General features: G+C 37.1%; 1 protein-coding gene across 5 annotated transcripts in view; it reads right to left on the reverse strand.

Annotated features, from left to right (window-relative positions):
- Positions 1-2,836: 2,836 nt before the first annotated feature.
- The window catches only part of TMEM196 (transmembrane protein 196), a 51,981-nt gene continuing 36,745 nt past the window's right edge, over positions 2,837-18,072 (reverse strand). For 2 of the 5 annotated variants that reach the window (XM_037056291.1, XM_037056290.1), the window contains exons 2-5: positions 8,752-8,808; positions 7,300-7,554; positions 6,085-6,158; positions 2,837-3,157 (exon numbers count right to left, since the gene is read on the reverse strand). In XM_037056291.1, coding sequence (XP_036912186.1) covers positions 3,151-3,157; positions 6,085-6,158; positions 7,300-7,554; positions 8,752-8,808 — 393 coding nt within the window. In that variant the 3' untranslated portion in view covers positions 2,837-3,150. Of the gene's footprint in view, positions 3,158-6,084; positions 6,159-7,299; positions 7,555-8,751; positions 8,809-13,970; positions 14,096-18,072 lie in introns of those variants that run through there. The other 3 variants (XM_037056293.1, XM_037056292.1, XM_037056295.1) reach the window with 2 other exon arrangements.

The raw sequence follows: 18,072 nt of genomic DNA on the forward strand, positions 1-18,072 counted from the left end.
GTACCTTTTCTTCATCCCATACTCTGTCTGGGAACATCTCTGCCTCTCTGCCTTCCCTGTAAAACTCAGAACAGAACTTTTATTCACCAAGCTATTGAGGGAAATTATTTGTTGTATCATGATGAAAAGAAAGCCCACACCATATGTAATTTTGAAACACACTATTTTATTACACGGACGTATCAACAGAGTCATCATATCATGTTCCACTTTCAAACAATTGTATACATTTGTGTGTAGGTGTGTATATACACACATATATATGTTTAAAAAGCTCCAGGATGAGTCCATTTTTATTCTTTTATGCTACAATATCTGCCCCTTTTGTAGCTAGTCTCTGCAGCACACTACCGTACCGATTTCATGTATTTTTTTCTATTTTAGTGTCATGTTAGTTTTTCCCAAGGGTAGGCTTCTACTAAAACTGTAATGTAGTCACTTAAAAATATTCAAGTTCATAGTTCAATGTTTGTGAAAATTAACTTTTCAAGTACTGTAATAATGTCTTCCTAATTTTCCCTACCTATCTCAAAAAGAATGACTACATACCCCAAATATATCACTCTAAGTAACTGAATCCTGAAAATATTGGGTAAAAAGAACTTACATTTAAAGATATAGCTATACTTGGTTATATATACTGTAGACTATTTAGGAAATTGTGATGATTGTATTTCTTCTTAACTCTATGTCAAAGCAGTGATATGCCTACTTTTGTCCTTTAAGCATGATTTCATAAATTCTTTCAAAGGCATTCAAACATCTTACTGATGTATTATAACTCTGCGCTGTGCAAACATGTGAACAAGGAAATGCCACCTAAAATTCGAGTCAGTGACTATTCTTTCCATACAAAACTATAACTTTAGATAAACTCAGTAAGACCACACACACACAAAATACCGGCATGGTACATTTTAAATGTTCAGAAACAAAGATCATGCCTGCTTGTGGCATCCAATGAACAGTGCTGATGTTGACTCACTCTCTGAGGCTGCACTTACGGCAACTTTGGTAATCTACTGGGGAATGAAATTATCCAAATGAGTGGGGAGACTTCAAAACCCACATCATACAACCATAGTCCAGATATTTCTTTTGACTATATACAGCCAGAAATTTGAGCTCACTAAAAAATGGTAAGTGATTATAATGTTGCTCTAAAACTAAAAGACCTTCAGATTTTCACTAACTGGAATTATCATTTTCTTAGCACAATTAAAACCTGTATTTTGCATCTACTGTATTTTTAGAACTAGAAGATACACTGTTCCACCCCCAAATTTGGGAGGAATAATGATGTTAATGTTGTCAATGCTGCTGTTGAGTTCTGTTTGCATTGGTGAAATGTTATTTATGTTATTAAATATTTTACCGCATTTCTTTGCTTCAAAATTTTTTCCCATTTTCCTCCTCTAAAATCTAAGTGCATCTTATGGTCTCAAAAATATGGTAAATTATAACATGATCTCATACTGGGTATTAAAAGTGTTGATTTACTTATGGTTCAGTAAGTAACACACAAAAATGAGTTGAAAATTAATTAGCTTTGGGGAAAACTAAAAATATGCAATACAATAAGAGTTACATATTTTAAAATATCAGAGTTCTTTATGTGCTGCCAGAGGCTATGTTCTTATGAGTATTTTCAAAGACCATACTACTTTCTTGCCTATACATTTTGTATAGGTTACTACCTTAACATTCCCTCATGAGAGAATTGAATCTTGCTACGCAAATGTAAGCCTATCTGTTTATTTCCTTTCATAGAGAACTCTTTCAGGTTCTTTGGACATACGCATTCTTAAAAATGGTTTGTCTATATTGGTCCATGTGAACTGTAAAGCAAACAAAACACTAAATTCAATTATTGCAAAGCTCCTTGTAACTTCATCATTTGGGAATACTTCTCCTTCCTTGCATATAATTTAATTGGGCTACAAGTGGTTAAAATGTATATATCATGAATAATCATTTGTCTATATTTATGAATGTGGAAGTATGTAATTTAAAGTTATGTTTATAAATCAATATTAAAATTGTTATTGCATAAATGCAATAATAATAGTAAAATAGCCAAATAAATTAAGTAATTTATCTTTATACTACACTGTTCAGATCAATCGACTTTATAAATCCCAGCAACAATAATACGTACACACAGCAGACATATTAAAAAGAATAAAAATGAACAAATTTAGTAGAAATTCAAATATGTGATTTTTGTGGGCATAGAAAAGCCTTGAACAACTGCCTTCCCACCTCTGTGGGAACAGAATCTTGACGATACCTGCCCAGGATCACAATTTCTTTTCTACTACCTACTCACATTCACAAATGCTATACATATGTGCTGTATATATTGTCAGTATTTACAGTACATACATGCACATACACATGCATACTTTTAACTCTTAGGCTCATTCACAAACTTGCAGATCAGTATAATCAATACTTGTTTATTTGCCTTAAATGATATTCATTCACAACTTTTTCATTCTTGTGCAAAAGTGCAAAAATATCATACAGATTAGTATTCTTTCTCTAAAAATCTTTTTATGCTTTGAGTTTTTTGTCATTTACAAATAAATTAGGAAATGTAGTTTATTCAAATTGAAAATCATTGCAGTGTTTTTACAAGGCATTGCTGAGGTTTTGAATTGTGGTATTCTTGAAACCTTCATCTTTCAAAACAAAAACTCAGTAAGTTATTGTTATTTCTTGATAGTTGTGATGTGGATTACTTACATGAAATACATCATGACAGATCTAACCCTCATGCTAGTCAAAAAGTGTTTGTATAGAATATGAATCCTTCTGTTTTATCTATTCCTTGTTTTTTTTTTCTTAAAAAGTCTTTTTAAGAGCCATCTGGAAAATGTTGAAATTTCTGTACTAGAACATTTCTGGAAAGTTTTTCACGCAGTAAAAAAAGCTGAAGACATAAGTGAGGCAAAATTGAGGAAGAATAATTTTAGTGGATGCTCAGGAGAGATAACAGCAAATGCAACAAATGTTTTAGTTTTAGCTCCCAGTCCTTTGGTGTTTCCTCGCCTCATGAAAGTCCTAAAAAATGTCCACTTCTTTAAAACATCGGCTATACTCGTCCATTAAATATCAGTTGCGGTCCTCCATTGCTCACATTGTCTGTCATTTCCTGTTAGGAAAAGAACATAAATTAATTAAAATCTCTATCAGAGTAAAGACATTTGATTTGGTTGATGGGTTTGCAAAACAGAAATTTGAAGCCACTGAAGAACTTGCTGGGTTTGGGAAAAGGACAAGGATTGGTACTGGTGTTGCATTTGAGGCAATGAAATTTCATGGCATCTTGGGGCGCATGAAAATGCTGAAGCGACAGTCTAAGGGACCAAATCTTCTGCCCAGACAAACAGTGCAGTCTCTCTTCAGTTCTGAGCTTCCCCTTTCATTCCTCACCTCTGTTTTGGAAAGACCTCACCTAGAAACAAGATGGTTATATATATGCCCAAGGGTCTCTAATGTAGAGGCTCCTCTGCTGAGCACGTCAACAGAGAGCCAACTAGGGGTTGCCTTCATTCTATAGAAAGGACGTGCCCTTTTTGCTAAGAACTGAAAAAGACCCACTAGGGGATCACTGCTTTGTGACTATGGCTCACTAATAAATTACAGTGAACAGATTATTTTTATGACACTGTCACTCATACAGTAAAAAAAAAAAAAGGAAAACACAACATAGTTTTTTAGGGCTCAATTACTAAGTTAACAAGAAAACTACATGGGATGGCAATTAGAATTTGAATATAAAAGATGACCTAACATAAAAAGTTCCATTTGCAAACATAGAAAATACATTAACTTAAGAAAAATTTAGAAGCTAATAAATTCTTAGGAAGAATCTATTAAACATTAAACTCTTCCCTACACAATAAAATGTAGTGAGGAGATGTGAGGTCTGTTCACACTGATAATGGTTAGTGTGCCATATTATAAATAATATTTAGGCAAAACTATCTAAAAATAGATAACGTCTCTCCTCACTTGAACAAGCCTACTTGCAACAGAGCGGTAAAGAACAGTTCAAATGAAAATTATTTTCTCAATTATCTCATGCCTATCAGTTTATATCTACTTTCTGTTTGGATGAATTAATAATTACAAAGTAAAGTGTTTGCTTTTATAAGCTTTAGAAATTCTTTCAGATATTTATTTGAAAGTAAAAAGTTATCCATACTTCATTTTTAGTCTTTTCTCTTTGAAAATTCAATACACAAGTTAAAATAGAATGAAAATGCTTGATTTTTCATATTGGGGGTGGTTCAGAAAGTTCCTGAGGAGAAGCAAAAAGGGACCTAACGATAGGAATTGGTCTGGTGGTTGAATACGACTTTTGAAAATTTTGCTGTCTTTTAGAAGATGGGGTAGAATTCCTTCCAAGAAAATTCTGGGAAAGGAGACAGCGGGCATGCAAGACGTTTCCTCTCACATCAAAACCAGTCTTTCTAAGCAAAGTGCCCTGGCCTCTTCCAGGCCGTAGGGGGTTGGTCATCTTGTCCCTGGGCATCCATTGTATCTCCCCTAGGAAGATGGGAGGAAATTACCAGACTACAAAATCCTAAAAATGCAAATCCCTTTAGGATAAAGGTTGACAGGAAGTAGAAAACATCCTTTAGAGCGCGCAGGCAGCCTCTATGGTGTGGTCATGGTCCAGCTCATCGAGGGGCTGGCCCTGCCAGAGATATGTGGGGGAGAAGTGCATCTAAAAATACACCGAGGTTACTGGGCTGGTGTCAAGTTAATAAATAAGGAAACAGATTTAAGGTTCCATTCAAGAACTCAGTGTTAGTGGCAAGATAAGTAGAAATAATTCTTCTAAAACAAAATGATCTTTAACAACATTTACCCATACATCTTTTTCTATTTCTCCTACTAGAATAAAAACACAATTTCCTAATGAATGTAGAAGAATTAACTTTCCTAATTTCCTTCTCTTCTCCTAAAATGACATTGCATTAATAGGGTAGCTTAAAACCATTAAAAACTAATCTAATGTATAATCTTTTATATCCAGTTTCTTAATCTTAACAAAAACAGCCAGTTTCTTGAATCTTAACAAAAAAACAAGAATTGTCTCAACTAAATGTACCCTAATATAGATTCAATAAAATCACTGATGGAAAATAACAATGAAAACCAGGGTTTTTTCTTAAGATTTTATTTATTTTTAGAGAGGGGAAGGGAGGGAGAAAGAGGAGAGAAATATCAGTGTGTGGTTGCCTCTCACGGTTCCCTACTGGGGACCTGGCCTGCAACCCAGGCATGGGCTACAGGGAATCAAACCTGCAATCCTTAGCCTCACAGCCCAGTGCTCAATCCACTGAGCCACACCAGCCAGGGCTGAAAAACAGTTTTCAAATAGATGAGTATCATACAGTTTATTTGCAAGTAGGCATGTCCTATTTAACAAGATTATACTCTAAATGTGAGCCTGACCAAATGAGGGTATTTGCAAATGGACATTTTTTTTTTTGCAATCGGGCCACAGTGTCTATGTGACTTTCTGTATTTGCAATTACATTATTTAACCAAACCAAGAATGGCAACTATTTTCAGTGATCCAAAATATGGGAGATAAATTTAAAATGCATCAATCAGATAATTTTACAAGAAGAAAGTTTCCATACAGTATTTTTACTGCATTAATGTCAGACTTATTTGTTCACGCAGTCTTGGCATGAGGGAGATACAGTTTGTTTTTATCAGATATATCTATTATTAAAAACAAAACTCTGGTCTGAGAATGGTTATACTGAGTCAGAATCAATGATGTAGCAGAGACTAAAGGAGTCGTGAGTCATCCAAGCATCAGCGTGTTTGGATGCCTATAGGCAGGCTGAGTATTTTAAATACTCAACCAAATTCAAGCTTCAAATCTGCCATGTAAGTGCATGTCTGGTCCTCAAAGTAGCTCTCATTAAAGTGACACTTTGAGGAGCCACATCCAGCATCAGTCCAGACGGATCTGCTGACCCCATGGCTCCCTACAAGAGGCGGCACTTCCTGCAGTGACATTACAACACGGTAACTCCCTGGAAATCAGCGTACCTTGTAGGTAACTCTGGTGTCGGGGGCACCACCGGGCAGCTGGGCAAGTCGGTTATTTCAATAGCCCTCAATCTCTGATGTAAATATAACAATCATACAATAAATATTGCACACATATACACAAAAATAAATCACACTAGTATTAAAAAGAGCATGAAATAGCCACTCTCCGAGTAGATAATGATAATCTATTTTGAACCACCCATTTTTTTACATGACCAGTCTTAGTATTTCTACTGTTAACTCTTTTATGAAGGACACACATGAATCTAAAATTGCTTTCTAAAAACAATTTAAGAGCCTTTACTCTCCTTATTTGAATGTATAGATTATATACAAAATAGAAACATAAAACTACAGGAGAAATACTTTTTCTTCAAAATAACATTATATAGAAATATGCAACAGTAAATCTTGTTCTTCTTTCTTCAATTCTGTAGTTATGCAGCTTTATTTCCATAATATCAAGTAAAATATGATGTAACTGCTATCTTACTGAATTTATATCACAGGTGCTTTATCTTTTCCTTAATAGATCCAGTGGCAGAAACTAAATTTAAAAATATGTGCAAATATGGTAGAAACACAGACAACTCACTATATCATTTGTCCTTTTCTGCAATAAATGTAACTTCCTGTCTGAATGGGTTTCATGAAACAATTATGCAAAGAACATTGTTTAAAATACTAGCAAAGCTACCCAAGGATGCATGAACTGTAGATAAAAATCAAATGAAGCTTTATGTGAATTGTAATTTCTGCACTGGTAGGCCAGGCTTTTTGTTGCCTTATTAAAAGGCCCTTTTATGCCTGAAAATCTAATTTACATAATCAAATGCATCTACTTACAAACACAAGGGGTGGGCTAGAAAGGCAAATTCATCCAATTTCTGAAACTGGCGTCTTTGAGTGGAGAATGTATTTAGTGTTTTTCCTCAGTATAATACCTAAAAATTCATAAAGCATTTAATATTTTATGAAATCCTACTTCAGATACTGTGTTTTTGTATAGAGAGTCTACAAAATTGTGCTGAAAATAAGTGTGTCCAGAATTGCAGAGGAAAAAAAAAAAAAGAAATTCCCATCCTTGGTCCAGTAGGACCAAAATTTCATAAAATGTAATTCCTCACATTCCCATCTAAAGCTCCAAGTTGGCTCATTTGACTGCGGTCTTCATCCCATGCCAGCAGTGAGAGGACAAGGCACAAGACTCACTTTCTCGGCCATCTCATGAGAGTGGTGCAGCGAATGCTCCCTTTCTGAGAACATCCTCCTCTGTTCATAGCTGGCTAGACGACACGTGAGCCATGAAGAGAGGGTGCAGCCCCCGATCCCAATGCAGGCAAGAGACATGGAGGCGAGATGCAGAGGGTAGAGGGAAGAGGTCTTCTTTGTCACCGCCCGGAGGAACTGAACATTCAGGATGCCCCCGATGAGTCCGCAGATGCAGCAGGCGGAAAAGAGGATCATCTGGTAAAGATAAAAAAGGGGTGTTACTGTGGAGAAAGCTAAGCTGACTCAGCACAGCACAATCCCCTCTCCTCTCTCCCCAACTCTTTCTTTCATTCAAGTTCCGAGCAATTGTTACTACATAGCCATAAAGAGTCTTGGTAGAAAAGGTGCAGAAAGAATGAAGGCCATGTCTAAAGAGTGATGGGAGTGATTGTAGAGGCTAACTGCAATCTTCCAAGAAAAAAATTTAGCTTTATGTCATTTTTAAGCTCTACATCTCACACATCTAAAGCGATGGGGCCTTCACCCCTTTCCTCACCATGGATACCCTCACACAGAAGAAGGAGTTACACAGACAAGCTGCACTACTCTTCCTTCCTTGTTCTTTTCAGACAACAGGTCTCCCCCTGGAAACTCGTTAAGGCTCCAAGATCATTCACTTTCTAGGGTCCCTGTGTGGTATTCATTTTGCCAATATTTAAAGGTCTACGATCTTTCCTATGGCACTCAATAAAATAAACCGCATTTTTCCTTCTTTCCAAACTCTCATAAAATGACATGGAGGGCAGTGGGGAATCCATACTCAAGCACACAGAAGTCGTCCTCCAGCCAGTATCAAAGTTGATGGGGAGCAATGTTCCGTCCCCCAAAACCCATGCTAGTGCCATAAAACATCTGAAAACACTTATGTTTGCATTCACAGTAATAAAATAAAATTAAATAAAAAATCTTTGGGAATTAACTGTAGCTATAACAACACAGCTGGTTTGCTCCTGCGTAAAATTAACTTCACAGTCAAGCAAAGCCAGTAATCTTTATGCCTGATTCCATGTTTAAACAGTTAAATTTCCCACGAACTCAAGTTATATCTTTTTCAGCTTATTGAAGGATTCATGTGTATGTTTGGGAATCTATAAACTGAAAAAGTGGAGACTGTAATCCACAGAAGTCATTAAGGGTTGCATATTCATGTACTTAAAAACTGTCAAAGCATTTCTTTCTTTCTTTCTTCTTTCTTTATTTCTTTCTAATCTCTAATAATCTTCATGGTTTTCTTTGAAAATAAAAAAACCAGGATTTATTTGTCAGTCTTCTTTTTATCATAATTGAGTAACATTAAACATATAATTATTGGCTAGTCACCAATTCCATTTCTGAGCTCTGATATGTCAAATACTTCAATGCATGATAGATACAAACAAGTCAGAAACTTACGACAAGTCCAGATTTTTTTTTGGCGCACAATATCCCACATATGCCACAAAGAAGAAACTGTAAAGGAAAAGAACAACAATTACTTCACATCCAAAGATAAGAGGACGCCTAGTTGTTAGCTTGTAGTTCACTCATGGCATTTCCTCCAGGGAAGCTGGGAAAGTTTGCATTCCCATCCAAAGCTGAAAAGGAAAATACTCCATTCCAGAATACGAAGGGGGGAAATGCAAATGCTAACGAAGTTTGTTATTTGCAAGATTGATGTACGTAACTGTGGGATATAAGCAAAATTTGAATCAGTTTTACCACCAGGCAAAATTAGGAAGTTAATGAATTTAGAGTTCTGTTCCTCCAATATCCATTCACTGTCTGCTTGTCCCTTCCTATTTTCTCAGGGAAAACAGGGGTGTGATACAATCATTCATACTATGCAATTAGAAACCAGTGGGCTAGACTGCAGATAAGGAATTTAGAACAAATGAAAAGATAAGGCAACAGAAAGGGAGATGTTTTTCTATAGACATTCTTTACACCTCTTAAACTAAACTACGTCAGGTAAAATGGCTACCCCCTCATTCTCCCAGAAATACTGTCCTTGTGGGTATGTTGGAAGAATACAAGGGGATGCAGCTACAAGAGTCTCCCCGTCCACTGGGGACATATTCTGAGGACCCCAGAAAATGTCTGAAACCACAGATAGTATTAAGCTTTATATATACAATATATATTTTTCTATGCATATATATCTATGACAAAGATTTAGTTATAAATTAGGCACAGTAATTTATAAATAATAATAAAAGAACAATTATAACAATACACTGTAAGAAAAGTTAAGGGAATGTAGTCTCTCTCTCTCTCTCAAAATATTTTACTGTACTGTACTTACTTACCTTTCCATTTAAAGCAGTGATTTTCAACTAGTGTGCTGCAGGAATTTTTCAAGCATGCAAAACCTGACTATGTAGCAGGGGCATTGACCTCTTTTCCCTTCGATTGTCAAATTAAAAAAATGACAACATCCAACACAATAGTCAACTGGTGTGAATGAATCAAAATTTACCATTTTTTGATAGGTTGGCAAAAATATATTTTTGGGTGTGCCAGAGAATTTTCATAATTAGTCGATGTGTGCCATGAAATGAAAAAGGTTGAAACTGATGACTTAAAGGAAGGACTTTATGACTCCTTTCTAGCATACCCAAATTGCCAGCATCACTACTCTTGAGCTTCGGGGCCTTTACTCAGTAAGATAAGGGTGACTTGACGTGAGCATTGTGATAGTACAACAGCTAATCTGATTTTATCACATCACTCAGAATGGTGCGCAGTTTAAAACGTATACATATTTTATTTCTGGAATTTCCCATTTACTATTTTGAGACCACAGTTTTCCACAGGTAACTGAAACAGCAAAACGCAAAATCATGAACGGGGGGAATACTGTATTGATGACAACAACTTCCTTGTAAGCGAGCACATGGCTGACCTAATTGCTTTGCAAAAATTAGCTGCATCAAATTATCTTTCAGTGATACACAATTAAGACATTTTGGTTCTCAAAAAAAGTGGTTTAATTTGTATAGAAACATTTAAGGCCATTTGAATGTACATTTATACATACTTCTGGATGAAAGAATACCACATAAATAAAATAATCATTCATTAATAAATACTAAGCTTACTAAGGGCCTTCAGATTAGAAAAGATAAGTTTGAATGAGGTTAAACTCATTTCCATTTGATTTTCTTCTTTTTAAATTTGCTACCTCAAGTCAGAATTATTTTACATGTTGATAGATTTTTAAAACTACAAATCAAAAGACTTGAAGGATTATCTGAAATAAATTGTATGCTGTCAGAAGCAGCAATAAAATTGGATAGAAAATACTGGGTAAGGAAATTTTCCCTTTGCAAGGGAGTTTTCTGTATAAAGGAACTCAGTGATTACAAAGCAAGCAATGATGCAGCAAGGAAGCTCAGGGAACACAGAGATATATAAGAATTTGGTATACAATATAGGTAATCCTTCAAATAATGGGGAAAAGATCAGGATGACTTATTCAATAAACAGAATTAGGGAAATTTGTTAATCTACCCCCAACATCATATACCAAAATGTCTAGGAAACAGTTTGAATATTTAAATATATAAATAGGAATTCTGGCCAAGATGGAGGCATAGGCAGATACACTTTGCCTCCTTGCACAACCAAAAGAAGGACAACAACAAATTTATTTATTTTATTTTATTTTTTAAATATATTTTATTGATTAGACCATTACAGTTGGTCTATTCCCCCCTTCATTCCCCTCCACCCACACACTCCCTCCCCCACCATTCTCCCCCCCTTAGGTTATAACCACGTGTCTCAAGTTCTTTAGATTCTATATTTCCCCCACTATTCTCACCCTCCCCCCTATCTATTTTCTACCTACCATCTATGCTATTTTCTGTGCCTTCTCCCCCCTTCTCCCCCTCCCACCCCCCTGTTTCTAACCCTCCATGTGTTCTTCATTTCTATAGTTCCACTCCTGATCTAGCTGTCCTCTTGGTTTGCTTTTGTTTTAGGTGTGGTTGTTAATAACTGTGAGTTTGCTGTCCTTTCACTGTTCATATTTTTCATCTTCTTTTTCTTATATAAGTCCCTTTAGCATTTCATATAATAAGGGCTTGGTGATGATGAACTCCTTGAACTTGACCTTATCTGAGAAGCACTTTATCTGTCCTTCCATTCTAAATGAAAGTTTTGCTGGATAAAGCAATCTTGGCTGTAGGTCTTTGGATTTCATGACTTGGAATACTTCTTTCCAGCCCCTTCTTGCCTGTAAGGTCTCTTTTGAGAAATCCGCTGACAGTCTGATGGGTACTCCTTTGTAGGTGACTGTCCCCTTATCCCTTGCTGCTTCTAGGATTCTCTCCTTCATTTTAGTCTTGGCTAATGTAATTATGATGTGCCTTGGTGTGTTCCTTCTTGGGTCCAACTTCTTTGGCACTTTCTGAGAAACAGCCACAAGTGGAACACTTATTTGAACAAATAATAAAGGAGAACTTCCCCCGTCTGGCAAAAGAAACAACAAATTTAAATAAAAAAATAGGACTGGCAGAAAATCAAACTGTAAGGATATCCAAAACCAAGGAGTTAAAGAAGAAACATCCATCCAGACAAGTAGGAGGGGTGGAGACAGGCAGCCAGGGTGTAGAGGACTCCTGGAAGGCTGGAGGACTGGGACAGACAAGGCGGCAGCTCATGGACCATGTGAGGTGGTGACTGGTGGACTGGAGGGTCTCACATTTATTTGTGGATAAACTGGGAGGAACAACTGGGGAGTGAGACAGACCATGCAACCCAGGGTTCCAGTGCTGGGAAATAAAGCCTCAAACCTCTGACTGAAAACATCTGTGGGGGTTAAGGCAGTGGGAAAACTCCCAGCCTCACAGGAGAGTTTGTTGGAGAGACCCACAGGATCCTAGAAAATATATAAACACACCCACCCAGGAATCAGCACCAGAAGGGCCTCATTTGCTTGGGGTTAGTGGATGAAGTGACTGAAAGCTGGCTACAGCCCAGCAAGCCACACTGTTTCCTCTCAGACCCCTCCCCCACATACAGTGCCACAGCACAGTGACATGCTTGATCCCTGGTGAACACCTAAAGCCCCACCCCTTACTACATAAAGGGTGCTTTGAGACAAAAAAATATATAGCTCAAATGAAAGAACAGATCAAATCTCCAACTAAGTGATGAAGAGATGGCCAACCTATCAGGTGCACAGTTCAAAACACTGATAATCAGGATGTTCACAGAAATGGTTCAGTATGGTCACAAAATGGAGGAAAAAGTGAAGGCTATGAAAAGTGAAGTAGAGGGAAGTGTACAGGGAACCAACAGTGAAGGGGAAAAAAAAACAGGACTCAAATCAATGGTTTTGAGCAAAAGGAAGAAATAAACATTCAACCAGAACAGAATGAAGAAACAAGAATTCAAAAAAATGAGGAGAGGCTTGGGAACCTCCAGGACAATTTTAAATGTTCTAACATCTGAATCATAGGAGTGCCAGAAGGAGAAGAACAGCAGGAAGAAATTGAAAATTTATTTGAAAAAGTAATGAAGGAGAACTTCCTCAATCTGGCAAAGGAAATAGACTTCCAGGAAGTCAAGGAAGCTCAGAGAGTCCCCAAAAAGTTGGACCCAAAGAAGCACACACTAAAGCACATCATAATTACATTTCCCAAGACCAAGGATAAGTAGAGAATCTTAAAAGCAGCAGGAGAAAAGGAGAGAGTTACCTACAAAGGAGTTCCCATAAGACTATCAGTTGATTTACCAAAAGAAATCTTGCGGGGAAAAGGGGCTGGAAAAAAAGTATTCCAAGTCATAAAAGGCAAGAACCTACATCCAAGATTAGTCTACTCAGCAAAGCTATTATTTAGAATGGAAGGGCAGACAAAGTGCTTCCCAGATAAGGTCAAGTTAAAGGAGTTCATCATCACCCGGCTCTTATTATATAAAATATTAAAGAAACTTATCTAAGAAAAAGATGATGATCAAAAATACAAACAGTAAAATGACAACAAACTTACAACTATCAACAACTGAACCTGAAAAAACAAAAGCAAACAACTAGAACAGGAACAGATTCACAGAAATAAAGATCACATGGACCCTTATAAGCAGGGACAGGGAGTGGAGAGAATGGGAGAAAAGCTGCAGGGAATAAGAAGCATAAATGGTAGGTACAAAATAGACAGGGGGAGGTCAAGAATAGTAAGGGAACTGAAGAAGCCAAAGAACTTACATGTACAACCATGGACATGAACTAAGGTGGGGGAATGACCATGGAAGGGTGGATACAGGGTGGAGAGAAATAAAGGAGAGAAAAAATGGGACAGCTGTAATAGCATAATCAAGAAAATACATTAAAATAAATATATAAAAATAGAAATGTAGAAAGATAATAAAGTTAAATATTTATATAATTTAGAAGAGTGGAAAAGAATTTTCTAAACATACTAGCAAAGTCACACAAAAAGGAAAATACTTGTAAATATTAATACATAAAATTATAATTTTGATAGTCAAAAATATAACTCACAAAGGCAAAAAATAAGTTGGGATTATATTCAGAAAGCACTGAACAAAAGGTTAACAAAGTCATTTTAATACCATAACGCCATGGGAAGATAGAACTCAGAACTCGATAAAACTCAAATACTTGCATCATTTTTGGAAGACTTAAAAGCTATTTACAAGTGACCCCTTCTCAGTGTCCCCTGTGTCTACAGTGTAGATGATTGTGTCTCATATGGAGTCTTTCTTACTGATCCCATCTCTCATCTTTCTGGGCTGGGCTCAAGCCATTCCAGATTGGACCCGTCTGTACCCCTCAGCATTTCCAAGATTCAGATCAAAGCATCAGCGTGTTCTTCCCTTTGCTCCCCTAACTGAACTATTATTCACCCTGAAAGTCCATTCACCTGGAACTCATTCTTGAAATAATTTGAAAGCAGTTCCTTGGATCTCTTTTGAAATCTATAAACATTGCCATTATTTATTCACAGCCAAGCCCGAGGGGATCTCAGGAGAGGTAAGTAGAGTTCTCCGCCAAACCCCTTTGTCGGAGCATCTAGCTAGCAATATAATCACTTCTATCTATTGTTCCACTAAGAAAAGGAAGTTCAGGGCTTGGGAGGAGGGATGCAGAGGAGGAGGGACATCAAACAATATTTTTTCGCTCTCAGTCAGGCCTGGAGTGTGAGTACTTCCCCACAGTTACTTTTGTTAGCCTACCCAAAATCCACATTCCTTAGAGGAAACGTGTAACCTGAGGAAAATTAGACCCATATAATCAGAAGTATCTAAAATCATGGCATTTCTGAGGAGGTTTTAATGGATCTTGGCTGAAGTTCAGCCATCACAGTTTATTGGAAAGTTAAAACAAGCACAAAAAGCAGCAAGGGATATTTTATTTCACTGGCTATCTTTATTCAAGTCATAGCACTGCAAGGGATCTTAGCAAATGATTAATCTAGCCCTTACAGTGACCAGGGGGAACGAGAGGTCCAGACAGGGTTATTAGCTTCTTCACGGTCACACATCAAGGTCACAAATCAGATAATAACATAAAGTTGTACTAAGTGTCTAAGTTAATTCTAGTAAGTGAATAGAAACACTTTTCACAAGTTTTTCAGGGCTAGCGTGGTGTGTTATACTGGCAAATCCAACCAGAGCAGTTCAGTGGACACCTGGTCATCCGTAATTGCTCTCCTTTGCCTTTGCCATCATTAATTTTTGATATAGGAAAAATAATTATGGAATTACTCAGTGGTATTGCAGTCTAAAATTAAGTCTACCTTATTATGTAGGGAATTTGTTATAATATTTCAAGACACTTTTTTGTTGCTGAACATAGTTTTATCCATGGTGCCAAGCACTCACCACATTATGGAAATGACAAAACATGTGAAAAACAATTTAGTTAAAAGGAGTAAAACTGATGGCTGAAGATACATATATTATATATATACATACACACACACACACAATTTTACAAGAGAATATACCATTTTATTCCTGAAAAGATGGGCTGCTTAAACACATAGAATGGTATTTGTTTATCTTTATGAAATTGAGTATACTAAGTGATCTAAAAATAGGGAATTAAGTGCAACAATGTAATAAAACTAGTTAGTCCTCCAAGTAAAATTCATTTCATTCCAACCTAGAGTAAATTCGGTAGATAACTAAGGTAGCCAACTCACTGTAGGATGAAATGGAGCTCTTATGGAGATGGTATTCTACATTTTGAGTGGATTTTCTAAATAAAAGGTCCATGGAGGCTTCTGCTTATGATGTAGAAAGTCCAAAGATGTTCTTTCCACTTTACCAGTAGGCAAAACCAGATAAACTACAGCTTTTCTAGACTGACAACTTTTCTGCAGCCAATCAGAGAGTGAAGGTTCCAAGGCCATGAGTAACCGCAACTCAAAGAGGAAGATGCTCCTACAAAAAAGTCTGGAAACACAGACTGTCACGGGTTGCAGAGATGGGAGGAGAGGATGCTGGTTGTCATACACATGTGTGGCGGGGGCGGTGGTGATGCAAAGCTCAGCTCCTCCCTTAGGTCTTCTTTCTTACAAATCAAATGCTCTAAGTCCTTTACAGAGGGGTAGCAAAACCTGCATTTCCAGGACATATGCAAATATGTATCACTAAAGGAAATGGAGAAAAAGTAGAAGAAAATATTCTTTATATAAGGGAAGGGGCAAAAATTCATCTCTGGCCTAACATCCTATGCCTCTTCTAAAGGAGAGTCAATAACCACGAGGGGAGGCAGGCACCTTGTACAGAAAACCAACCACAGATGCCAGGCCAAGTTTGGCTGTCTCAGGGAATGGGGTACAGGGCACTGAGAAAGTTCTGCCCCTGAGGCCAGATCACAGGGCCTTCCCAAACCAAGACTGGAGCAGAACAACAAAAAATCTTCATCTCCACTCCCGCCTGTACATCGCCATACGCCTAACATGTAGGAGTAAGGAGCAACAGCAGTCTTCTCTAAGGGAGATGCAAGAGAGCGAAAGACCTCCACTGCAGGAAGCGGGGTGAGAACAAGGAAAAGCTGAGTTTGAGGCATGGATGCTGAGTAATGTTAAGGCAACCACATGCAATCACCATGGATGGAATTCATCAACTACAGTATTCCGAAGACAATCATTGTAACAGTAAAGTCAGCTCCTCACTAGAATGACTCCACCTTCACACTAATAGCTAAAGATGATACTAAGATAAGATACTACCAGGTTCTTATAAAAAGGACTTTGGACTTTGAGCTATACATCAGCCCAATCCTCAGAGAAGAGATTACAAGAGACACATACTCATTTGGTCAAAAGCACTCTGCAAGGCTGGATTGTGGCTCTCCAAAGATTATGTCCCAGTCCCCAGAATCCATGACTGTTACCTTCTGTGGAAAAAAATTATAGATGTAACTAAATTATAATCTTCACATGAGGAGATTATCATGGATTATCCAGGCTGTCTTTATATGTAATCACAAGGGTCCTTTAAGAGGAAGACAAGAAGGTCAAAAGAAAAAGAAAGCTATATGAAAATACCAAGAGATAGAGAGAGAAAGGGACTCGAAAAAGCAATACTGCTGGCTTAGAAGATGGATAAGTAGGGCACAAGGCAGCAGACGTAGGCAGCCTTAGAAAAGTGGGGAGGACAAGGAAACAGGATTCGCCCCTGGATACTCCAGGAGGAATGTAGCCCTGAAGACCCATATTGGACTGTGGCCTCCAGAAGTGAGAGAGAATAAATTTCTGTTGTTTTAAGCCACCAAGATTGTGGCAATTTTTCCAGGTGCAATAGGAATCTAATACAGGCTTCAAAATGTTATTCCTAAAGGAGCTACTAGAAGCTATTCTTCCAAAACATGAATAGGGAGAGACATGAGATAGGAAAGGAAGGTAGAATAAAAACACAAAATAAAACAAAACAGTAAACCTTTTAAATTGAAAAAATGTTGACTGGAAAAGTTAATATCTTAGAGTTAATGTTTAGAATTAATATCCCAGGTGATTTTAGCATAAGAGATGGTGGGTTGGTGGTAAAGAAGGTATAAGTAAACTGTCCCAAGATTCTTGTATTATTAACAGTATAAAAGAAGACTTAACCTATTCTAATGTCAATGGAAAAGTAGACCTTTAAATTTGTTCATTTAAAGTAGAACTTCTCATTTGTTCATTTGCCCATCAGTAGATGAGTGGATAAAAAAGCTGTGGTACATTTACACAATGGAACACTATTCAGCCATAAAAGAGAAGGAACTCTTACCTTTTGCAACAGCATGGGTGAACCTGGAGAATATTATGCTAAATGAAATAAGCCAGTCAGAGAATGACAAGTACCATGTGATTTCACTCATATGTGGAATCTAATGAACAAAATAAATTAACAAAGTGGAAACAGACTCATGGACACAGAGAAGAGCTGTCAGAAGGTTGAGGGCTGGATGAGGAAAGTAGAGTTATTAAAACTCACAGACACAAAGAAAAATATGGTGATTAGCAGAGGGAGGGAGGGTGGGAAAGGTAGAGGAGGGTAAAGGGGGGAAAATGGTGATGGAAGGAGACTTGAGTTGGGATGGCAAATGCAAAATATAGTGTACAGATGCTGTATTGTGGGATCGTATACCTGAAACCTATATAATTTTACTAAACAATGTCACCCCAATTAATTTAATAAAAATATAGATGACAAACATTTTTTGAAAAGAAAAACAATAAAATGACACTAAAGTTTGAACCAACAGATGTCAGG

The sequence above is a fragment of the Sturnira hondurensis genome, unplaced genomic scaffold (genome assembly GCF_014824575.4).
Source record: "Sturnira hondurensis isolate 20B ecotype Veracruz unplaced genomic scaffold, ASM1482457v3 Scaffold0008897, whole genome shotgun sequence".
In the NCBI taxonomy this organism is placed as follows: domain Eukaryota; kingdom Metazoa; phylum Chordata; class Mammalia; order Chiroptera; family Phyllostomidae; genus Sturnira; species Sturnira hondurensis.